At 44.8% G+C, this 25,333-nt stretch overlaps 1 protein-coding gene across 1 annotated transcript in view; it reads right to left on the reverse strand.

Moving 5' to 3' along the window:
- Nucleotides 1-314: 314 nt before the first annotated feature.
- CETP (cholesteryl ester transfer protein) overlaps nucleotides 315-25,333 on the reverse strand; it is a 95,614-nt gene continuing 70,595 nt past the window's right edge. Inside the window, exons 10-16 of the mRNA XM_077454783.1 lie at nucleotides 23,969-24,019; nucleotides 19,776-19,928; nucleotides 13,840-13,907; nucleotides 7,691-7,733; nucleotides 4,869-4,938; nucleotides 2,941-3,026; nucleotides 315-506 (exon numbers count right to left, since the gene is read on the reverse strand). Of these exons, the coding sequence (XP_077310909.1) occupies nucleotides 432-506; nucleotides 2,941-3,026; nucleotides 4,869-4,938; nucleotides 7,691-7,733; nucleotides 13,840-13,907; nucleotides 19,776-19,928; nucleotides 23,969-24,019 (546 nt within the window). The 3' untranslated portion in view covers nucleotides 315-431. The remainder of the gene's footprint in view (nucleotides 507-2,940; nucleotides 3,027-4,868; nucleotides 4,939-7,690; nucleotides 7,734-13,839; nucleotides 13,908-19,775; nucleotides 19,929-23,968; nucleotides 24,020-25,333) is intronic.

Genomic DNA, 25,333 nt, shown 5'->3' on the forward strand with positions numbered 1-25,333 from the left:
TAGTTCATTTTTGGAATTTTGCGTGGAATGTGTCAGATTTGGCTTTTTGTTTCCCCACTTTTTTGTGTCATACCAATACAAACAAAATAAATAATTATGGGAATGACGAAACATTTGTAATTGCAACAATTTTCTCTCCTTACCCCTAAATTTGTCCTAATTTCCTCTTTCCAGGAACAGAGGATGAACCCCTTCCCCGGTCTATTCAAAACAATGCAAAAACATTTTGGCTTTACAACTCAAGCGAGTGTTGCATGTGTGTTTGTTATATACTATAAAAGAACATGAATGAATTTTTCAACTGGATGGAAATATTGCATTCAAATGTGTTTATTGTTTAATCCTTTTAGAGGCAAAACAAAAGATAACATCTATTTTCTTTTATCTCAATGGCATGGTGATGATGGATAAGTTCACAGCGACGTTGTCTTCTACAGAGCCTTTTTCAGGAAGTCTACAAGCAAATGATGAGGAAATCCAAAATCCAGTCGGACTATTAAGTAACCCTGAAAACGAAGAGCAAAGGTGTTCAATAAAAATCTTAGATGAAATTTCAGATAGTATCAAAAGTGTTCTTATAAAAAAAAAAGAAAAAAATGCTTGTGTTGACCTAGTCAGATCTCCTCTGAAAATAAGAATCTTTTTGATTACAATGAATAAAATAAATCACTTTATTTGAGGATATAGAACAGTGTCATGGGATATCTTGCAGAAGGTTACAATCCCTGGGCATTATATGTACCACGTACATAAATCCACAAATGGATACACCCACTCACTGGATGACAAAATGTCTGCAAAAAAAATTATTTTATGCCAATGGGAAAGGCTCAGTTCCCCCTTTCCTTACTTGCTGACAAGGCCTTTTCTGGAACTTTTTGTTTACAAGTTTAAATTAGTATTTTTTGCTAGAACATTACTTAGAAAGCCCAATCATTATTATTATTATTTTTTTAGCAGAGACCCTAGAGAATAAAATGGCGATTGCAATATTTTATGTCACACCAGGGGCGGACTGACCATTGGGGCACTCAGACACTGCCCGAGGGCCCCGTGCCACTAGGGGGCCCCATCAGGGTTGCCAGCCTCAGTAAAACCACTGAAAGTATGTAAAAATCTGTGTTTTTTTTACATCTGTCTCTCCAGTACCTTCTCAGTCAATAGAAACATGTCTGTTTATACTGTGTGATTGTATACTGTGTGTTTGTGTATAGTGTGTGGCCCCATAATGTCTGATTGCCTGGGGGCCCCATAATCTCCTATTGCCCGGGGACCCCATGAGTTGTCAGTCCGCCCCTGTGTCACACTGTATTTGCTCAGCGGTCTTTCAAATGCAATCCTTGGTGGAAGAAATACACGTTGATGATTAAGAAAAAAAACACAACACTAAAGTTAGCCCATTTTTTTGTATAATGTGAAAGATGATGTTACGCCGAGTAAATAGATGCCTAACATGACATGCTTTAAAATTGTGCACGCTCGCAGAATGGCGACAGACTATGTTACTTAAAAATCTCCATAGGCGATGCTTTAAAAATATGTACAGGTTATCTGTTTAGAGTTACAGAGTGTTAAATTTATTGCTCGCGCTCTAACGAAGTATTATAATTATTGCTCTCGCTCTAGTGCTAAAATCATTGCTCTCGCTCTAATGAAAGCAGCAATACCTCACATGTGTGGTTTGAACACCGTGTACATATGTGACTTATGTATAATTGCGCTTTTGTGCTCAAACACGGAGGGATGGGGCGCTTTCATTTTTTTTTCTTATTTTTTTTTTACTTTTTATTTTTACACCGTCCCTTTATTTATTTATTTTTTTAATCACTTTTATTGTAAACATCCCCTGTAGTAGAAATAAGCAGGTCCTCCTTAAGGCCGGATTCACACTTACGCATTTTTAGTGCTTTTTGCATTTTGCAGATTTGCACTACAGTCCATTTAACATGGTTTCCTATGGAACACGTTCTGTAGTGCAGATCTAAAAAATGCAAAAAGCACTAAAAATGCATAGGTGTGAATCCAGCCTAAAAGCAAAAAATAATAAAAAATAATAATAAATAAATAATTTGACACTTTGACTTTTGACTTTGACCCCTTTTAGCCCTAGAACCGGAAGTGGCGTTGGAGGTTGCTCCGGTCCTCCAAGGGCATAGAGCCAAGTGGAGGCTATCTTGCCCTCACTTGACTTCCTGCCTAGCCATCGGTCGCATGGGATCAATTCCGGGCTTACTGACCGCTTCAGTAAGATCGAAAATGACCGGGAAGTGGCGGGAAGGGAGAGGCACCTCTCCCGACGCCTCTAAAAGTAATCTCGCAGCCAATACGCCGCTGGAACTACTTTTAATAAATGCAGAATCGCCCACAGAATAAAACAATACCAGGTTTATGGCAGCTACTGTAGCTGCTGCCATAACGATGGTATTTAACATCAAAATTATGACGTATATATACTGTGGGCGGTCTGCACATTTTTTTAAAGCTCAAAAAGAGAGAGGCAGAAAACAAATGACTAGTGACCTCTATGGCCCATGGTTGCCCTGTACAGCTGATCTTTTCCCCATTATTGACTTACCGTTCCTTGTTCTGTACTGTGTCTCTGTGTAAAGGAAGGGCTTTGCTTCCCAGGTCAGAGCCTCCAGCAAGGAATATAGTGAGCAATACAGTAATGACATCACCAAATTTAACCCCAAATCTCCTGAAACGAGCAGGCAGTAACACCCTAGATCTCACACTGCAGATATACAGCTATGAGGCTGTAGACACAGTAGTGTCCAGGCACCCACACATACTGCTATTTTAATGCATTGGAGAACGGAAGGTAGGGCCTGTTTTGCTGCAATGAATGAAGAGAACAGCTTTGCTAATTGACACATTTGATCAAGAAAATTGGTGTAGTTTAGTTCTTATCCCAAATATTCTCCCCTGTACATTTCTTACCTCGTGTGTTATGACTTCAGGATTTATAATTTCAAATAAACTTAGGCCTTTGGTGTTCATCAGTGAAGTCAAAGCTGGTCCCAAACCTGTACAAAAATCATTCTTTAAATATATAACTTAGTATATACTATGATATGCAATATGGTGAAAGGTAACAGTTACTTCATTGTATGCACTGCTAGACACCCTATATTGTGTTTGCATATATTGACTTTGCATATTCATACTGAAGGACTCTCATTCCCATGGTAAGAAGAACTTGTCAGGTTTAAAGAGAATGGTGTTTTACATATTGCTATATATATTGAGATCATCCATACAGTAAATGCTGGAAAGAAAGAATTGCATTCCCTTATGATGATCACCCTGACCACGGACCTCAAACTAGGCATGTGCAAAATACAAAATAGGGGATAGTTTTATAGCATTTTTATTAATAATTAATTTTTTTACTAGTAATGGTGGTGATCAGTGATTTTTATTGTGACTGCGATATTATGACAGACACGTTGGACAATTTTGACACATTTTTGGGACCATTGGCATTAATACAGCGATCAGTACGATTAAAAATGCATTGATTACTGTAACAATGTCACTGGCAGTGAAGGGGTTAACACTGGGGGGCAGTGAAGGGGTTAAGTGTGACCTAATGTGTGTTTCTTACTGTAGGGGGGCGTGGCTTGGCGTGTGACATCACTGATCATCGTTCCCTATGACAGGGAACAGACGATCAGTGACAGGCAACTAGGAAGCACAGGGGGAGGTAAGTGTAAACAAACCTCTCTCCGTGCTTCCTAGTTGCCTGTCAGTTGCCTTCTTCAGCTCTGTAAACCGATCGCAGGACACCGGCGGCGACCGGGTCCGCGGGTCCTGCGGGCACGGTCACGGAGCTCAGTATCGGGTCGTGAGCTGGGCTCTTAAAGAGCAATGTACCTGTACATGCTTGTGCCCAGCTGTGCCATTCTGCCGATGTATATCGGTGTGAGGCGGTCTTTAAGTGGTTAAAAAAAAATGTTTTCCTCAGTTTAGGCCAATCCGTATTCTTCTACATATTTTTGGTAAAAAAAAAAATCGCAATAAGCGTCTATTGATTGATTTTTTTAATATAATTATTTATAGTTATTTATTATATTATAATTTATGATTTCATGTTTCAAACTTTATCATACCCGGGATGTCTACTAGACTCTTGTTTGTACAGATTTATGTGAGTTATTACTAAGAATTACAGGCCTATGATATAAAACGCCAAATTTCTATGCAAAACAATGCTTTGAGACGCAAAAATCTGACATAAGCATACCGTCAGGGAGGTGAAAGTGGTGTTCTCATTATAAAAAAATAAAATAAAAGTCAGCAGCTACAAATACTGCAGCTGCTGACTTTTAATAATCGGACACTTACCTGTCCCAGGGTCTAGCGATGCAGAGGATCGAAGCCCCGCTCGTCTCCCCCTCCGTACGGTGGCGCCGGCATTGTAACTGTGGGCGCCCGGCTGTGGCTCCACAGCTGGGCACCCACTGCGCATGCGCGAGCGGCGCCGCATGCCGTAATTGGCCGCGCAATGATCTGGGACCTGTCACGTGTCCCAGATGATTGACAAGAGGGAGGGGCAGAGCTGAGCCCTTCCTGTGCCAAAGGGACGTGACGTCAAGAGCCCAGGCACTGAAGGAGGCAGACTACGAGGGACATCCTAGCAACAGCCATTTAGAGGTGAGTAAAAAAAAAAAAATTCTAATTTGTTCATGAATTTCTTTTTTTTGGGGTGGAACACCACTTTAAGGACAGTAAGTTGTATATGCATAAAAAAATATTGTATAACACACCCGCTCTTAGAGTTCTACTGCATTTACAAGGCAGAGAGTGTTGGGTATAAAATGAGATATTACTGTTGTGATAAAGAGCCCGTGTATCCATGAACTTACGCTTTACAACAGCTGGAATTCCAAGGTCAGCCACGGTCTCCTGGAGAAACAATCTCACAGATTCTTCATTCTGGAATACAAACACACTTTGGGGGTTATTTTCGAAAGGAAAATCCAATTTGCACTGCAAGTGCACTTGGAAGTAAAGTCGCTGTAGATCCGAGTGGGACATGCAAGGAAAATAAAAAACAGAATTTTAGCTTGCACATGATTGGATGATAAAATCAGCAGAGCTTCCCCTCATTTCAGATCTACCCCTTACATTTAGAGCGACTGCATTTCCAAGTGCACTTTCATTGCAAAGTGGATTTTCCTTTAGTAAATAACCCCCTTTGTGAAAGCTCTTCACGGTTTAAGGCCTCATGCACACTGGTTATTGTAAATGTTGTTTCTCCTGACATGAGAAAAAAACAGCGTTAATAACTGTCCTAAGCTGCATTTTTTTCAAACTAGTTTAGGCGAGTTTATTAGCGTTTCGCGTTTGGGCATTTATTTAATTGGCCGTAATTTTAATTTATTCTGGCCAATGAAATAAAAAAAAACACGGAAGTGCGTGTTTAGGTGCATTTAGACATGTTTGGTGTTTTTATGTCCAAAAGATCCTCTGCTGAACGCAATTCTTCTGCCTCTAAACCAGGGTTTCTCAGCCAGGGTTCCTCCAGAGGTTGCTAGTAGTTCCTTGAGCAATGACCAATTTCTGCCTCTCAGATAAGTTCCCACTGACACCATTGTATCTGTAAGGGGGTAATTCTTCCCCATGGCCACAAGTGTAAGAAGCATTCTTCCCACTGAGCATCACACTAATCCATCATGAGTTGTATAGTCATTTTTTACAGGAGTTTCATGAGACCGGAACGTTATTTCAGGGGTTCCTCTGTGATAAAAAGGTTGAGAAATGCTGCTCTAAACTTTGCTGCTCCTAAACTCCCTTAAAAGCCTATGGGGTTCATTTATTAAAGGCAAAAGACTGCACTTGCTCCAGAGCCTAGTAAATGAGCAAAAGCTCTACTGACTTCCAACATCCAATTACATAGGCGTGCGCAGGGGGTGTGCCTGGGCACACCCTAAGCACTCTGTGCCCTGCCAATTCCCCCTACTGCCTGGGCTTCCCCCCCCGTGTGGCGCCCCCCCACTGCAGTGCTGCTGGCTTCCCTCCTCTTCCCCCACCTGCTGCGGGGGATGTTTAAAGATGGAGAGTGGAGGAAGAGGCTAATCAATATGTAATTTACTGGCCCCTTCCTTTTCTTAATGAACACAGTGAACACACTGACTCCCTGTGTTCAATCACAGCTGAAGTATAGTAAACTTGTATAGTAAACTATATGTGTAAATAATACCCGGCATAAATTGTGTGAGAAGGGGAATTCAGCTCAGTGGTAGAAGAATTTTGTAGTAAGTCCACGCCAGTCCAAACTGGTTTTAAAGGCTTACCAGCCCACTTTTATTTAAAACAGGAAATAAAAGTTCAGCAAAAGAACAGAAAAATACCAAGCCACCTGGCTCTTTGTTCAGCAGAACCGCTGCTCTGGTCACTGGTCCCTCAGATCATCTCACCAAGTTTATCATGGCTCTCTGGGCTTTCTTGGCTCATAAAGCCTGTAGTTATAGCTCCCTGCTGGACGGGTCCACTCCTGGCCTCTCAATAGGGGTTCTCCTGACACCCCAGGCTCTCTCACTTCTCTGAGACTCACAGATTCCTTCAGTCCCATGAACTCACCTAGTTGTCCCAGCTCTCTCAGTCTCCCAGACTTGCTTAACCGCCTCAACTCTCTCAGCCTGATGGACATGGAACCTCTCAAACATGAAGTACTGTCTCCTGAGTAGATAACCCCTGTCCAGGGGCGGACTGACCATTCAGCAACTCGGGCACTGACCGAGGTCCCCCGGGCCTCTAGGGGTCCCCATCAGGGTTGCCAGCCTCAGTAAAACCAAGGACAGTATGTAAAAATCTGTGAAATATCCCTTACTGACATCCTTTTGGTCTAAAAATCCAGAGATTATAGCTGAACCCACCTCTCCAGTACCTTCACAGCCCAATAGAAACATGTCTGTGTATACTGTGTGTACATGTATGTGTATACTGTGTGATTGTATACTGTGTGGCCCCGTAATCACTGATTTCCTGGGGGCCCCATAATCTCCTATTGCCCGGGGCCCCATGAGTTGTCAGTCTGCCCCTGCCCCTGTCTCCTAACAGGAGCACACAGCAATATTTAAATGGAAGCACACCTCCCACCTGCCTGGAGCCCTGAACTTTACCCAAGCCTCACTTATAACGAGTGTGCAAGCCTGCACGCTCACACAACCTGCAGGTCTCCAGTAAGACCTGGACAGAGAATTAAAGTCTTTGTCCCACCCAAGATGCTTTAAAGTCTTCAAGTTCAAGACTTTGATCCGGGATACCAAAAGTCGGAGGAAACCAAATACCCATTTTTCTTCTCTCATTCACAAAACTCTTGACCCCCGAACTCAGAATTAGTGCGAACCCTGGCCTTGATTCACTAAGGGCAGATCCGCTCTGCACTACAAGTGCACTTAGAAGTGCAGTCGCTGTAGATCTGAGAGGAAGATCTGAAATTAGGGGAAGCTCTGCTGATTTTATCATCCAATCTTGTGCAAGCTAAAATGATGTTTTTTTATTTTCCTTGCATGTCCTCCTCAGATCTACAGCGACTGCACTTCCAAGTTCACTGGCAGTGCACTTGTAGTACAAAGTAAATCACAGTGGCAGTGCCCAGCATTTGTCATAATCGGTTGCATCATTTTTATTAATAAGGCCTAATGTATATTGTAAGTAAGTGTATTTTTTTTTATATTCTTACCTGACTTAGTGCCAATGAGCTCCTGAAGTCTGTTACTTGAACGCTGATACAGGGAGAGAAGCAATGTAAAATTAAGTCTTATGTATTGTCACCTAAAGAAAAGTTTCAGATGATGTCTTAGATGATTGGTAAAAAGTTCACTTTAAAGCGGGAGTCCGCCGGGACTCCGCGTTTTTTTTTTTTTTTAAGTCAGCAGCTACAAATACTGCAGCTGCTGACTTTTAAAATAGTGACACTTACCTGTCCAGCGCGCCCGCGATGTCGGCACCCGAAGCCGATCTCTAGATCAACACTCGAGTGCTGCCGCCGCCATCTTGGGTATGGGAATCAGGAAATGGAGCCTTTCGGCTTCATTTCCCGGTTCCCTACTGCGCATGCGCGAGCCGCGCTGCGCAATGAGGACGGTCCCCACTGCCTCTGGGATCTGTGTGTTTCCCAGCAGGCAGCGGGGCACTTGCGGAAGGGGGCGGGCACTTGCGGAAAGGGGCGTAATGTACGCCCCTTTCCGCAGAGAGCTAGCCCGGAAGTGGGTGCAGTTACCTGGATTATCCAGGTAACTGCACCCCCCTCCCCCCTGAAAGGTGCCAATTGTGGCGCCGGAGGGGGGGAGGAATCCGATGAGCGGAAGGTCCATTTTAGGGTGGACCTCCGCTTTAAAGCCCCATAAACACCGGCAGAATGTCGAGAGACATTTGCCGGTACAAAAAATACCATCCGACATTCTGCCCGTGTGTATGTCAGACGTGTGTGCTGGAAACCCAGCAGCCGACTGACTTCGATCAGCACTCTCAACCAATGGCAGAGAGCGCTGATCGGAGTGTTCTCGCGGCAAGGGGAGGGGAATTCCCGAGGATGTCAGGACACAACAGGTCAGTGGAGGAGATCGCTGGACTAACCTTGAGTGGACAGTAGTGTGTACCAGGCTTAAAGCTGAAAACTTGGAAAACAAACACCTAGATTAGGGTTGCCACCTGTCCAGGATTTACCCGGACAGTCCCGGTTTTGAATCATATGTCTGGTTTTCAGTCCACCTGAAACCCGGGCACATTATTCAGACTGGGCTGTGGCTTCCTAAGTAAAAGAGATAGTCACACACAAATCTGTTGCCGTCCATGAGATGCGGGTGGCTGTCTGGGGGCAGGTTTGGCATCACTGAAGGGTAAGGGCAATGATGTCAACAAGAGAAATTTGGCCACAACCACTGTTCGCCACATTACTACTCTTCTTGGGGCACCCAAATATGTCCCAGGTCTTTTAAAATCCTATGTTGCTTACTACGGGGAAAAAAAGGTTGTCCTGTGCCGCTAACGTCATCCGGGTTTGGCTTGACACAAAAGTGGCAACCCTAGTAGGTACAAGACTGAAATATGTACATGTGAACTGGTTGACTTGCTACAGCATTTGTAATCCTGTTAGGCTAGCCATGAGATCCAGGAACACTTGCCAAAGAACTTAGCTAGGTCTGTGACTCTACTTTTCTCTACTGCAGCTGAGCAATACAGCTTAGCTGAGGACGTTCCCCCAACCTGCTCACTAGGCATTAGCAATGAAGGATCAGCAGTACAAAAGGTCACCCCTGTGTTTTATACTGGTAGTACTATGCAAAGCTGCAAGTGGTGGCTGCATTAGTAATGTGCTTCCTGATTTAGGTTGTCTCCATTCTGGCTCCAGGAACTACATAGACACTTTGCACAGCAGCATTATCAGGGTGGGAGAGAATAGTGTTAGATACACTAGCAGATTTAGATGGACCAGACTAACAAGTTAAAGTCAAATTCCTGCAAACACTATTTAAACAGTTACAGCAATTGTTTTTTTTTTACCCTTATGGGATAAAGGTTTTACATAATTTAACCACTTCAGCCCTGGAAGTTTTTACCCACTTCCCGACCAGGCCATTTTTTGTGATACGGCACTGTGTAGTTTTAACTGACAATTGTGACAATCGTGTGGCGCTGTACCCAAACAAAATTGATGTCATTTTTTTCCCCCACAAATAGAGCTTTCTTTTGGTGGTATTTTATCACCTCTGCTGTTTTTATTTTTTGCAATATAAACAAAAAAAGAGTGACAATTTTGAAAAAAAAACAAAAACAAAAGAAAAAATCTTTTTTACGTTTTGCTATAATAAATATCCCAAAAAAATAAAAAATCACAATTGATTGGTTTGCGCAAAAGTTATCGCGTTTAAAAAATACGGGGTATATTTTTGGCATTTTTATTATTACCGTATTTATCGGCGTATAACATGCACTTCTTTCTCCTTAAAATCAGGGGAAAATTGTGGGTGCGTGTTATACGCCGATCCCCCGCCGATTGTGAGCCTCTCGGCCGTTCTCAGCGGATTTTGCCCGCTCTTGGCGGTTTTCGGGGCACTCTCGCAGTCCGGCAAAAGCCGCCAAAAGCCGCCGAGAGTAACCAAGAGCCGCCGAGATACACAGGACATCCTGCTCTGTATCTCGGCGGCGCCATTTTTAAACCTCTCTATTTTTGCCTCTCTCTGGAGCCATCACGGGTGGCTGGTGGACATCAAGTCCGTCGTACCCACTGGTTGGCTCCCTCGCTAGCGAATGGGCATGCCTCCAGCAGCATGCGCACACTCACGGATTGCCATGTATGTGCCCGACGCACAATGAAGGCAATTCGCACAGCTGAGCCAACACAACTGCGGTGGCTGGTCAGCAAGCGGTTAATAAAAGCTGACTATTGTAAGCACCCCTGTCAATGTTACATGGTTTGTCTCAACCCTTAAACTGCCTTTTATTGCTGGACAAATTGCTCTGTTAGAGGAAGTCGAAAAACAACAAACTAACTGACTGGATAAACAGGTGGAAATAAAGCCTAACAAAAAGAAAATGAATGCAACCACCACATGTAAGAAGAGGTAAGCTGCAATATAATAAATATTTGTTTTGGGGCTTTAAAGTATGACTATTTTTAGATACAGTGGAGAAGTATTAGAACAGTATTAGTAAACGCTCTGTTGTCAGATTTTCTGATGGTCAGTACACAAGTCCGTCACACAAAAGTTGAAAGTGCAAACACGCATGCTCTGAATCAATGCTCACCAAACATGAAATTAGCAGAAGGGGCCCAAAGGGTGGCTCCCAAGAGCTGAAATTCCTCGTAGTACATCACGACGTTCGTGTTTGTTGCCCGACAATTGTGTACCGTTAGTATGCAAGACAAGATCCCAGCACACGCCCTTTTGACAAAAATCAGACGCTTGGTTGCCCAACAATCTGATTGTGTGTACCAGGCTTTAAGCTGGATACACACTATACAATTTTCTGTAGATTTTTTCCTTCAAATTTACCAAAACCATATAACATGAGGTCAATCCTTAATGCCGCGTACACAAGACCGGATTTTGCAGCAGAAAAGGACGGAATCATTTCATCGGATATTCCGATCGTGTGTGGGCTTCAGCTGAATTTTTTTCAAAAAGTCTGACGGACCTAGAAATAGAACATGTTTTAAATCTTTCCGAAGGAATCAATTCCTATCGGGAAAACCGTCCGTCTGTATGCTGGTCCGACGGACCAAATATGACGCAAGGGCAGCTATCGTCATGCGCCACAGACATCGGCGCACAGGCACACTGAGCATGCCGCTGCTAACAGCGATCATGCCGTTAGTGGCGGCTCCCACGCACATGCGCAGGAGTGACGTCATAGCGGCTCCGGCCAGTCACAGCGCCGGACCCGCGATACCCGGAAGTCACTCTGGGATAGATGGCGGCGTTGGAGGAGAACGAGGGTCGCTTTGGGGGCTTCCATCTCAGGTAAGTTATTCATAATGTTATTCATAATGAGCTAGTATGCTATGCATACTAGCTCATTATGCCTTTGCCTTGCAGGGTGTATTTTTTATTTTTTTTTGGCTTTACTTCCTCTTTAAGCCTCGCACACACAGTTTGATTGTTGGACGGCCGTGCGTCAGATTTTTGTCAAAAGCACGTATGCAGGATTTTGTCTTGCAGACTATTCGCAAATTGCCGTTTGACAAACACGAACGTAATGACGTACTATGAGAGTATAAAGAGGAAGTTAATTTCTCAAGCACTATCCTTTGGGCCCCTTCTGCTAATTTAGTGTTAGTAGAAGTTTGGTGAGTGTTGATTCGCGATTTTCAGATCGTACAAAACAAATGCCTTTTAAAATACATTTGGCATACCTACATCAGTATCACCAGCAAAGCAGCTTCATTATTATCCCATTAACCAGTTGAGATCCGCGCTATTGCCAAATGACGGCTACAGCGCGGACCTCCTTTGCCGGGACTACGTCTATTGACGTCGTCCCGTGCACGAGCAGCCTGCGCGTCCCCTAAAGGGGGGCGCGCGCGGCGCGCTCTGTGATCGGCGAGTCTATGAGACTCGCCTGATCACCGATCCGAGCAAGGGGTCGATCCCGACCCCTTACCACGTGATCAGCTGTCAGCCAATGACAGCTGATCATGTGATACAACGGAGCCGGCAATCGGCTATTATTCTGACAGCTGACAGCGCGAGGAGAAAAAAAAAAGAGGCGATCACCGGCGGCCGTGATCGGGACATCAGTCCCGATCACGGCCAGCCCTGCCAGTGCCCACCAGGACCCCTGCCAGTGCCACCCATCAATAAATAAGTGCCCCCCGTCAGTGCCACCCAGCAGTGCCCATAGTGCCACCCAGAAGTGCCCACAGTGCCACCCAGCAGTGCCCACAGTGCCACCCATCAGTGCCCGCAATCTGCCTCAACAACGTTGCTGCACCCCAGTGCCACATATCCGTGCCCATCAGTGTCATCTACCAGTGCCCATCAGTGCCCAGCAGTGCCACCTATCAGAGCCACCTATCAGTGCCACCTATCAGTGCCCATCAGTCCCATCTATCAGTGGTACCTATAAGTGCCCCTTAGTGCCACCCATCTGTGCCACCCATTCGTGCCACCCATCCGTGCCATCTTATCTGTGCCCATCTGTGCCCATCAGTGCCGCCTTATCTGTGCCCATCAGTACTACCTTATCTGTGCCTATCGGTGCCACCTTAACTATGCCTATTGGTGCCACCTTAACTATGCCTATCAGTGCCCACCAGTGCAGCCTATCAGTGCCCACCAGCGCAGCCTATCAGTGCCCACCAGTGCAGCCTATCAGTGCCGCCTCATCAGCGCACAACAAACTATTAAACATGATTTTTTTTTTTTTTTTTTTTTGCATCTTTTTTTGTTTGTTTAGCAAAAAATAAAACTCCCAGCTGTAAAAAAAAGCTCTATTTGTGGGAAAAAAATGATAAAAATTTCATTTGGGTACAGTGTTGTATTCCCGCGCAATTGTCATTCAAAGTGCATTAGCGCTGAAAGCTGAAAATTGCTCTGGGCAGGAGGGGGGTTTAAGTGCCCAGTAAGCAAGTGGTTAAAGAAGATGAGAATTTTGACATTTCATCAATTGCCGCGTCACAAATATTAATTCTAGATTACGAACAGTAGTTTACAAGACCAAACTCTTCCCAATCTTTCCTTGATTCCGAGCATGCGTGTTTGTACTTTCGACTTTTGTATGATGGATTTCTGTACTGACCATCCGAAAATCAGGCGTTGAGTTCACATTAGACAAAAGTTTTATAGCCTGCACATCCAGCTTTTGTCTGATGTAAAAGTCAAATCGTCAGTCGAATGCACCGTACTAACGATCCGAAAATCTGCAGACAGCTCGTCTTCAGATTTTTCCCTTCTGATTTTTGTACCGTGTGTACGAGCCTTTAGTCTCTGTTTGATCTGCCATTGCCATGATGCTGTACAAGTGATTTGATGTCTTGACAATTCAGTTGGGTGAACAACTGTGACAGTTATAATTCACAGCATGCCTTGAATGCACAACGTAACTGGTTTGGGGAAGTGAAATTGATGGGTTTAATTCCCCTTTAAAGCCCAGCCAAATGTTCAGTTTAAAACAGCTAAATGCATTCCAGGTGCATCAAAACACATTTTGTGCAAAGTCTTACAGTTTTTTTTTTTTTTTTAATAAGTATAAGTATAAATCTTTAGAAAAGTCTGCCCTGTTACTCAGGAGCAAACCAGCAAGATTTCACTTTAAGTTCCACTTTAAGGTTCTTGAGCAGAAAACCTAGCAAATGAAAACCACTGTTATAAATAGGTTGCAACTCACGTGGAATCAGTTGGGAAAAGTGTAAGTTTCTTATCACCATATGAAGTCTGAACCGTTGTAAGAATTTCCTGCAAACAGACAAAAATACAAAGCAGAAGGATACATCAGAAAGATACAGCAGAAGGACACTCTCCCATTGTGTTCAGTGTGTTTATGATAAAGATGTAAATGATAAAAGTTCAATAACTCCATAAGGCTGAAGATCAGAAGAGAAAGGCAGGAGAGGAGAGGATGGAAGCCGGGAGTGCTGCAGGGGGGCGCAGTGGAGGCCGGGCAGTAGGGGGGATCGGTGCCACACACAGTCATAAGGATGTGCATAGGCACACCTGGCACACCTATGTTAACATGTCTTATTTCATCACATATCTCAAAAATTAGAGGCGGATTCCCCATTTCAGGACAGAGGGTGGAGCCATGCAAACTATTGCTTTTTGCCTATCTGGCCAGATACACATTTAGAAGTGCTGGTGTATTGTGCAAATATAGCCTAATGATATATAGTCATTTATTCCAATTTGCATACAGCTTTTTCAGGCTGTTTGACCATCACCAGTGCAGTGAATAGAAACAATGGCTTCTATGGAGAAAGGTTTGAGACCCAAAAATCCTGAGATATGTGATGTCGTTAGACATATGAATACCTGAAGGCTTTACTGCTTTATTTCCTTCTCAGGATAACCTGTGATGCTGCGTACACACGATCGGAATTCTCGTCGGAAAAAGCTCTGATGGTTTTCTCGATGGAATTCGGCTCAAGCTGTCTTCCCTACACACGGCCATACCAAATTCTGATCTTTTAGAACGCGGTGACGTAGAACATGTATGACGGGACTAGAAAAAGGAAGTTCAATAGCCAGTAGCCAATAGCTTCCATCTCGTACTGGATTCTGAGCATGCGTGATTTTTGGCATGTCAGAATTGCATACACACGATTGGAATTTCCGATAGAAAGTTTTTCCGTCTGGAAAATTGAGAACATGCTATAAATTTTTGGCTGGTGGAAATTCAGACAGCTAAATTCCGATGGAGCATACACACGCTCGCATTTTCCGATGAAAAGCTCTCATCAGTCTTTTTCTGGCCGGAATTCCAATCGTGTGTACGCGGCATAAGGCATAAACAGAGACCCTTAGGCTAAGTTCAAAATGGTGCGATGCGGGAAACACAGCAATTCCTGTGCAGATTCCCGCACCGCATCAGAATCGCAGGCAGTTCACACTGCACTCTGAGAACAGCTGCAGGTGTTAATATAAAGTTAGTGACACCCCCGAATCGGTTCATAAAACGCAGTGTGAACTGTGGAATTGCGCTGCATAGGCCTGAACACCCATGCGATCTGATTCCATTGTGAACCAAAAAAAAGGGTCCTGCACCGTTTTTGGCACGAATGTGATGCAATTTCAGCCAAACAAACTGAATGGCTGAGTTTGCATCGCACAGACATCACATGTGATGTGTACAGCAACGCGGTGCGAATCACATGTGATGTCTAACATTGCATTAGTGTGAACCCAACCTTAAGCCTCATGCACACTGGACGTTATAAAAACACAAGTAGAGTTAGCTGTAGAAAGCTGTAGCTGTAGAATGAGTTTTTCAGCATCTTTTAGCATTTGCTTTTTTTAGCTTTTTTATATAGCAAAACTAAACTCCCACAAAAGCTTATGGCTCGAAAACGTTTATAAATGCAGAATAGTCGCAGTTTTCAGCATTTTTTTGCGTTTTTCAGCTTTTATATGCCCTGTGCACACAATCGCACTTTCTGGCGGAAAATGTACGATTGGATCGTGTTGTTGGAAAATCCGATCGTGTGTGGGCTCCATCGGACTTTTGAGAGCTGGATCTAATTTTAATTTTCCGACAACCAAATCCGATCATTTAAATACTGATCATGTGTAGACAATTCCGGACAATTTCGGACAAAGTGCCACGCATGCTCAGAATAAATTACGAGACAAAAGCTATTGGCTACTGCCCTCGTTATAGTCCCGTCATACGTGGTTTACATCACCTCGTTCTGGACGATCAGATTTTCCGACAACTTTGTGCGACCGTGTGTAAGCCAGACAGGTTTGGGCCAAAATCCGTCGGAAACAATCTGACGGATTTTGAGGTCGGAAAAAATCAGAATGTCCGACCGTGTGTACAGGGCATTCAAGTGTTTTTACAGCTGAAAAACTCCTCTTTAAACCCACTTGTTCTGGAGTTTTTTTCCAGCTAGAAAATGCCCCTGGCAAAAAACGCAGATTACAGCCTATGTGTGCATGGATACATAGGATAATATACTGGGGAGTTTAATGACTGCAGAAAAAAACGCTTCAAGCCAAAAGCTGTAAAAACATCCAGTGTGCATTAGGGCTTAAAGTGTAAGTAAAGGCAAAACCTAACTAACTTTAAACGTACGTTCAGCCATATTCTAAGCCTAATCTATCAAGCCCTGTAAAGAAAAAAAATTGCCATACTTACCTGTTTTTTAGCCGCTCGGTCCGGTCCGAGCTGTCAGCACCAGCTTCATTGTGTAGGAGAGACAGCCGCCAACAAAAGCCCCACAGTACCTCTATAGGTGACGTCACTTCCCAAGCATTTGTCAACCGTTGTCAGCTGTCTCCTGCACACAGAGGGCGCTGCTGGACACCAGATCAGATCGGCTGCAGAACAGGTAAGCATATCGATTTTTTTTTTTTTTTTTTTTACAGGGCTAGATATATTAGGCTTAGAGTAGGTTCAGAGTTAGTTAGGTTTTGCCTTTAATTCCACTTTAAGCTGGGCACACAAGATCCGAATATCAGCTGGTTCAGCAGGAACCAGGCTGGCATTCGGTCAGTGTGTACAGCTGCCTGTCCAACAAAAGCTGATCTTCTGACCAGCTTCTATCCAGAGGGCATGCTGGAAAACCAGGTTTCGATCAGCATGTGATCAGCTCTGGCAGCCAACAATGCTAGGAAGAGATCCTACTGATGGAAAATAAACACAACAGTTAAAGCTTAACTTGTCAGAGAACTGTGGAAGCGATTGTTGTTGCCCTTAATAACCAATCAGTTTATCCCCTGCATTATTTGACTTGTAGATCAGCAACCTGGTTGCTTGGAAGAGTAGCAGTTTACTGGGACTTTTTGATAAATAAGGCCTTCTGCAGAGACTTAAAGCGGAGGTCCACCCTAAAGTGGACCTTCCGCTCATCGGAACCCTCCCCCCCTCCGGTGCCACAATCGGCACCTTTCAGGGGGGAGGGGGGTGCAGTTACCTGGATAATCCAGGTAACTGCACCCACTTCCCGGACAGCTCTCTGCGGAAAGGGGCGTAACTTACGCCCCTTTCCGCAAGTGCCCGCCCCTTCCCGCAAGTGCCCCGCTGCCTGCTGGGAAACAGCAATTCGCGCATGCGCAGTAGGGAACCGGGAAATGCAGCCGAAAGGCTCCATTTCCTGATTCCCATACCCAAGATGGCGGCGGCAGGACCCGACAGACGACCTAGCGATCGGCTTCGGGTGCCGACATCGCGGGCGCGCTGGACAGGTAAGTGTCACTATTTTAAAAGTCAGCAGCTGCAGTATTTGTAGCTGCTGGCTTTTAAAAAAAAAAAAAAACGCGGAGTCCCGGTGGACTCCCACTTTAAATGGTTAGATAACATTTACCAAAAAACTGCCTAAGTAGGTAAGGGGTGCCTGTAGATAAAAACAAAACTGTGCAGCTGTGACTAAAGTTGGATAATGCCCTTGTGATGAGGAAATGTCATATTTCCTTATTAAAGTTGTCTCACACTATCTAAGAAAGCCTTCAATATACTGGTTACCTTAGTTGACTTTATACCAAAGGAATGTCATTCCAAACTTAAAAGGTCATGTTGCTTGCAGTGGGGAGGCCACTTCCTTATGCAAAAGTCCTATATACTACAGCTATAACTTGGAATATTCAGCCTCTACCAGGGGAAGCCTGCGCCTGGGTCTGATCATCTGTGCTACGCCGCATGAAAGCGAACAGGACTCCATGGTGAAATAGCATCTTTAGTTAAGTATTTTTCTTTATATTTTCTACTTACATTTTTATCTGTATCTGTCAGTACTTTAAATGTTATACCTACAAGTGTTTGCATAATGCCGACATGTTTTTGTGTCTTTTTACATCTCAAATACAACCCTAAAAATGTAAACATCATGTAACAGTGATAAAACACCTTGCTATAGGTGTAAGCTATTTATGTACCTTCAAAGCCTCACTGAAAAACTTCCAGAGGTGACGTCATCTCGTTCGGCCTTGTTGCGAGGACATTGCTAAAACACTCCCAACTGTTACTGATCACTTCAACCCTCACAGGAGCAAGCTCTTAAACTCTTGCACATATGCGGTTTACCTTCTCCTCTGAAGCAGCATCACTCAGCGGTACTCAGAGGTACTGTGACAGGGGAGAGGGTGCATTCTGAGAGTAAGAGTGTCTTAGCAATGGCCTAGCAACAAGACAGATTGATGGCATATCTGGGTGTTTAGAAGGTACGTAAATGCCTTATATCTATAGTAAGGGCATTATTTAACTTTGTTTAAAGCTGTACAGTTTGCTTTTACATACAGGCACCCCTTACCTGCATAGGCGTTTTGGTAAAGGTGAACTAACCCTTTGATACTGAAAGACCTGAAAGAAAGACTAGAGGGAATAGATCCAAAGTTGGATAATTGAATGTGATTGGTTTCTGTGGAGTTTACCCACAAACGCCCCCTCTCTGATTAGTGGCTGTTGGCAGTAAAGACTTAAAGTGGAGTTCCATCTAAATTTTTTTTTTAAAGTCAGCAGCTACAAATACTGCAGCTGCTGACTTTTAAAATAAGGACACTTACCTGTCCAGGGCGCCAGTGATGTCAGCACCTGAAGCCAACCTGTTCCTCGGCTCTCGAGTGGGGGCGCCGCCATCTTCGGTAAGGGAATCAGGAAGTGAAGCCTTGTGGCTTCACAGCTTGGTTCCCTACTGCGCATGCGCAACTCATGCTGCGTAATCCCACTGGTTCCTGCTGTCTTCTGGGACCTGTGTGTCTCCCAGAAGACAGGCGGGGGGGTTGGGGAGAAGGTGCCGGAAGTGGCGTAGATGCTCGCGGGTGGCTTGGCTATCTATGCTCAGAAGTGGGAGCAAAATACCCGTATTAGACAGGTATCTGCTCCCCCCTTCCCCCCTGAAAGGTGCCAAATGTGACACCGGAGGGGGGGGAGGATTCCGGAAATCGGAAGTTCAATTTTTGGGTGGAACTCTGCTTTAAGTTGGCCATAGACAGAGTGAGTCTCCGCTGGTTCAGCAGGAACTGGCCAAGATTTGAACCAATGTATGGACAGGCTGAATGTACCCAAGTTGATTGATTGCCGGATTTTGCATGCGATTCTTGCTAGTGGCTATTAGCAATAATCACTGTTTTCTCCCAGCAGGGACAGCTTCCCCCTCCCCCTGTCCCTGCCCCCCACCCCACCCTGGGGAGAACACAATGGCTCGGTGAGAGGGATTACACTATGGTGATAGGGTAAAGCCATGGTTGCAGGAAAGAAATTCACTCCTTCTATGGCTGGCCTTAGACAACCAAGAGAATGCTAGACTCCACAGAGAAATGTCAAAGTGGAGTCCATGTAATAATAGTTCACTTAGGACACGCCTTTAAGAAAAACACAGAGAAACAGTACATAGGGGGTTATTTACTAAAGGAAAATCCACTTTGCACTGCAAGTGCACTTGGAAGTAAAGTTGCTGTAGATCTGAGGGGGACATTCAAGGAAAATTAAAAAACAGTATTTTAGCTTGCACAGGATTGGATGATAAAATCAGCAGAGCTTCCCCTCATTTCAGATCTACCCCTTAGATTTAAAGCGACTGCACTTCGTAAATGACCCCCATAGTATATTATGCTTGGGAAAACGACTCTGATTTTCATATTTTACTTTGTAACCATTTCCTTCGAACTTACTGCTTGGAAATATAATTCTTCGGTGGAAGATACATCTATTTGGACAGCTACAGATGCTTCAACAATTGTCCCCTTTGGTCTGAATGTGATCCGAGGTCTGGCGAGGCTCCATACTTTGGCCACAGTGTTTTCCATTGGAAGGTCTTGGAGAATCTAGCTCATTGAATAGCCAAATAAATAGATAAATTAGTTAAGGTTAAACACTATTGTCTTTCTAGAAGAATTCAATTAAATAACAATTCGCATAACTGAATTACAGGAACTACACAAAGTGTTCATTAAAAAGTTTGTAAACCCTTACATATAGCCAGTGATGTGATTGGCCTCAGGTAATACACATAGGATGAAACAAATCCTCCTACATAAATTGTAGCTGTTTATCTAAAGTCTTCTCTTCTATACATCTATTCAAAGTCCAGAATTTATAAAGCTTGTCTGAGCGGTCAGAAAAAAAGGGCAGAAAGTTACACTCTGCGGAGCTCAGTGAAGAGAGCTCTGACAGCTGATTGGAGGAAAGGGACACACACACACACCCTCTACACAGCACACAGGGGCAGAGCTGAGGCTGGAGCTCCCTCCCTGGTCACCATTTTTCTCTTGGTGTCAGGAAAACTTGCCAGAAGTGATTCATGCTGATAGAAGAGGAACAAGGCAGCATACAGAAATTACACATGGTGCTCCTAAATTGAGACAAGCACACACTATAGAGCAGTGGTCTCCAAACTGTGGCCTGGGTGCCATTTGCGGCCCTTTGCTTACTTTTATCTGGCCTTTGGGGCACTATTTTCATCCACTGATGCCAACAATGGGGCATAATTCCCCACACTGACACCAATGAAGGGCCAGAATTCCTCCCAATGACACCAAAGATGGGGAACCACTCCTCTCAATGACACCAAAGATGGGGAACAATTCCTCTCAATGACACCAAAGATGGGGAACAATTCCTCTCAATGACACCAAAGATGGGGGACAATTCATACCAATGACACCAAAGATGGGGAACAATTCCTCCCAATGACACCAAAGATGGGGGACAATTCCTCCCAATGACACCAAAGATGGGGGACAATTCCTCCCAATGACACCAAAGATGGCGAACAATTCCTCCCAATGACACCAAAGATGGGGAACAATTCCTCCCAATGACACCAAAGATGGGGGGCAATTCCTCCCAATGACACCAAAGATGGGGAACAATTCCCATCAATGACACCAAAGATGGGGAACAATTCCCATCAATGACACCAAAGATGGGGAACAATTCCTCCCAATGACACAAAAGATGGGGAACAATTCCCCCCAATGACACCAAAGATGGGGGACAATTCCTCCCAATGACACCAAAGATGGGGGACAATTCCTCCCAATGACACCAAAGATGGGGGACAATTCCTCCCAATGACACCAAAGATGGGGGACAATTCATCCCAATAACACCAAACATGGGGGACAATTCATCCCAATGACACCAAAGATGGCTCACAGTTTCTCTCACTGACACCAACGATGGGGAGCTGTTCCTCCCATTGAAACCAAATTGGGACATTCCCACCAATGTCCAGACCTTTTCTACTCCCAGTAACCACAGTCCGGCTCCCCCCTAAGTCTGAAGGACAGTAAACTGGTCCTCTCATTAGAAGGTTTGGAAACCCCTGCTATAGAGGGATAGGCTTTCTTTATATTTCATGTCTGCTCACAACCGCTTTAAATACCATAATTGCACTCTACCTCTATCAATTTTCACTAGGTGGTAAAGACATAGGATAGGATAGGAACAAACTTTACAACCTGTGTCAATCCAGGACTGGAGTGATACGTTTATTCACTGAAGGCTGATATGCTGAAGGAGTTAAAATGGTAATAAACCCAAAACCACAAATGTAATATATTGCTACTTCCAATCATTAAATGTGGTTGTTTTCTTCTTTAGGCCCCTTTCACACTAACGTCCCGTTCAGGCCCGCCTGTCAGTTTTTCAGGCGGACCTGAACGGGTGCTCCATAGAGGTCTATGGAGCGTCGGATGTCAGCGGTGACATGTCCGCTGACATCCGACCTGCTCCGATCCGAAAAAGTGTGACGGAGGAAAAAGCTATTTTTCCATCCGTCTGCGGATCGGATCGGGTGACGACGGGCACTGCGGTCCGTCGTCATCCGATCTCCCATAGGGGAGAGCGGCGCTGTGACAGGTCCGTCCCTGCGCAGTGTGCAGAGACAGACCTGTCATCTCCCTGCTCAGCGGGGATCGGCGGAGTGATCCCCGCTGAGCAAACGGATATCCACGGGGCGGATCAGAACTGATCCGCCCCGTGTGAAAGGACCCTTAGTCTTTTTTGCCTGTTTTCACCTGGTGATCTGATCAGTAACACACCTCCTGTATTAGGAGGCCCCAACTCTGGATGAAGGAGCACAGGGGCGCCTATGGACAGCAGCATTGCCAGTCTGGGGGGAGCGGAATGTTGGATGTACTAGCAGACTTAAATACACAAACAAATTGAATCCAAACTTCAGCTCACACTTTATAAACCGTGTTTTGCCTTTTGGGATAAAAGTTTAAAATAAATAAATAAAAGATGATCATTGTAAACACCCTGTCCAGTGTTAAATGTTTTTTCTTTCCTCTGTAACTGAGACATCAGCAAGTAAGCTTGTTCTGTTGAAAAAAAAAAACAGCAGACTTAGGGTCCTTTCACACGGGGCGGATCAGTGATGATCCGTCCCGTGGATATCCGCTTGCTTAGTGAGGATTGCTTCGTTGATCCCCGCTGAGCAGGAAGAGGACAGACCTGTCAGAGCGCCGCTCTCCCCTATGGGAGATCGGATGATGACGGACCGCACAGTCCATCGTCACCTGATCCGATGACGGGTGGAAAAGTAGGTTTTTCCTCCGGATCGGAGCGAGTCGGATGTCAGTGGACTTGTCACCGCTGACATCCGACGCTCCATAAAGGTCTATGGAGCATCCGTTCAGGTCCGCCTGAAAAACGTACAGGCGGACCGGAATGGATCAGTAGCGTGAAAGAGGCCTTAAGCCTTGTACACACGGTCGGAGAATCCGTCGGAATGCGTCCTATCGGACCGTGTCGTCGGATAATCCGACTGTGTGTGGTATGCATCGGACTGATTCAGTCCGAATCTCCGTCGGACCCAATTTTCCAACATGTTGGAAATATTTCCCGACCAACTGGGCCGGTCGGACCTAATCTGATCATGTGTAGAGCATTTTGATCGGACCAAGTGCCACGCATTCTCAGATCAAATTCCTACATCAAAGCTATTGGCTACTAGCCTGAATGTAGTCCCATCGTAACGAAATTACGTCATCACGTTCTGAACGATCGGATTTTTCGCCAACTTTGTCCGACCGTGTGTATGCAACAGTTTCGGACAAGATCCGACGGACAAAATCCGACGGGCAGAATCCGACGGATTTGGTTGTGGAAATCTCCGACCGTGTGTACAGGGGCTTAGACCTCTTACACCCTGGGGCGCTTTTCAGCCATTTTAGCACTAAAATCAGCTCCTGTAAAGCGCATGAAAAGCGACTCTCATGCCTCCCCAGTGTGAAAGCCCTAGTGCTTTCACACTGGGGCAGTGCGCTTGCAGGACAGGAAGAAAAGTCCTGCAAGCAGCATTTCTGGGATGGTGCGGGAGCGGTGTATACAGCACTCCTACACCACCCCTGCCTATTGAAATGAATGGGCAGTGCTGGTGAGGTGCCCGCAAAGCGCTTCAGCAGCGCCGCAACACGGGTGCGTTAACCCTTTCTTCAGCCACTAGTGGCGGTTAAAAGCGCTGCTAAAACGACTGTAAAGTGGCACTTTATCGCTAACGCACCCCCGTCCCAATGTGAAAGTAGCCCTACTAGCAGAATCACCAGGTGAAAATCAGGGAAAGAAAGCCTAAAAAAGAAAAAGAATACAGACACCACATCTAAGAATTGGTAAGCTGCAATAGAATAAATGTTTGTTTTTGGGTTTAATACTTTAACTTCAAATACCCAATCAGATTCAGGGAAAAAATAGGTAATGTCCCCTAAATCTGACACAGTATTTGAAGCAAGACATTGGTTAGAGATTAATTACAGATTAATTAAATCAGCCTTTATACATATTATTGCCTTGGCAAGGTATTATATATCGCAATGCCACATCAGCACATACAGCATTTGCTAGTTTAGGATGAACTTACCTCATTGATGATTTGCTGATGAGATTCTGTATTGTCATCCTTAAAGATATCCTAAATAGATGAGATTACACCAAGACGTCATGTTAGCTGTTATTATGTATTTAAAGGGCATTAGGTGACTAAGATAAAAAGCTAGATATGGAAAGCTTTAATTAACTAACCTCTGATGGTCCGGATACATCAGTGTTCTTAGCTTTCTAACAAAATCAGTAGCTTTGGCTATTGTTATGTCTTTATCTTAGAAAGAAGAGTGCAGCCAGGTCATTTGGGCCCAAGATCCTACCCCTGTCCTATAGTGGTTGTTCCACTAATCGGTCTATAATTTAACAGAGCCACCTCTTATTAATGTAACCATTGTATCCATTATTACAATGCATCCGGAAAGTATTCACAGCGCTTCTTTTTTTCCACAATTTGTTATGTTACAGCCTTATTCCAAAATGGATTAAATTCATTATTTTCCTAAAAATTCAACAAACAATATCCCATAATGACAACATGAAAGTAGTTTGTTTGAAATCTTTACAAATTTATTAAAAATTAAAAACTAACAAATCAGATGTACATAAGTATTCACAGCCTTTGCCATGACACTCAGCCTGGGTTCCCAGAGGATCCTCTGGGACTGTGACATCATAATGGGCGGGGACATAACCCGGCGATGCCCCTATATAAGTCGCTGCACGCCGCGTGCCTGTCATTGTGGCCAGAGACAGCGACGAGTCAACAGCTCCAGAAGAGAAGAGAAGAACAGAAGAACAGCGGCGACAGAAGACCGGGCCACCGCTTGTAAAAGAGCTAGAAGGAGGCGCGGAGGCCCGGCAAGAAGAAACAAAGAGGGAGACAAGACCCCCGAAGAGGGGAACAAGACCCCCCAAAGTGGGAAGAAGAGGGCGGCGACGAAGAAGAAAGCCGGGCTCCTCCTCTAGTAAAAGAGCTAGCAAAAGAGCAGAAGATAGCGGAGGAGTCCGGCGAGAAGACCCCCCAGAGCTGTGCAATAAACTATTTTTAACCCTTGTGTGTTGTTTATTTTTACATTTTTTTCACAGGTGAATGAGTAGGGGTACATTGTACCCCATACTCATTCACATAGGGTGGGGGGCTGGGATCTGGGGGCTCCCTTATTAAAGGGGGCTCACGGATTCCGATAAGCCCCCCCACCCGCAGACCCCGACAACTAACGGCCAGGGTCGTTGGGAAGAGGCCCTTGTCCTCATCAACATGGGGACAAGGTGCTTTGGGGTGGGGGGGCCGCGCTCCCCCCTTTCCCCAAAGCACCCCCCATGTTGAGGGCACGCGGCCTAGTGCGGCTCAGGAAGGGGGGCGGGCGCTCGCTCGTCCCCGCCCCCTTTCCTGACCGGCCGG

Source organism: Lithobates pipiens, unplaced genomic scaffold, assembly GCF_037356315.1.
Source record: "Lithobates pipiens isolate NorthernLeopardFrog02 unplaced genomic scaffold, aLitPip1_a1.2 Scaffold_10, whole genome shotgun sequence".
In the NCBI taxonomy this organism is placed as follows: Eukaryota; Metazoa; Chordata; class Amphibia; order Anura; family Ranidae; genus Lithobates; species Lithobates pipiens.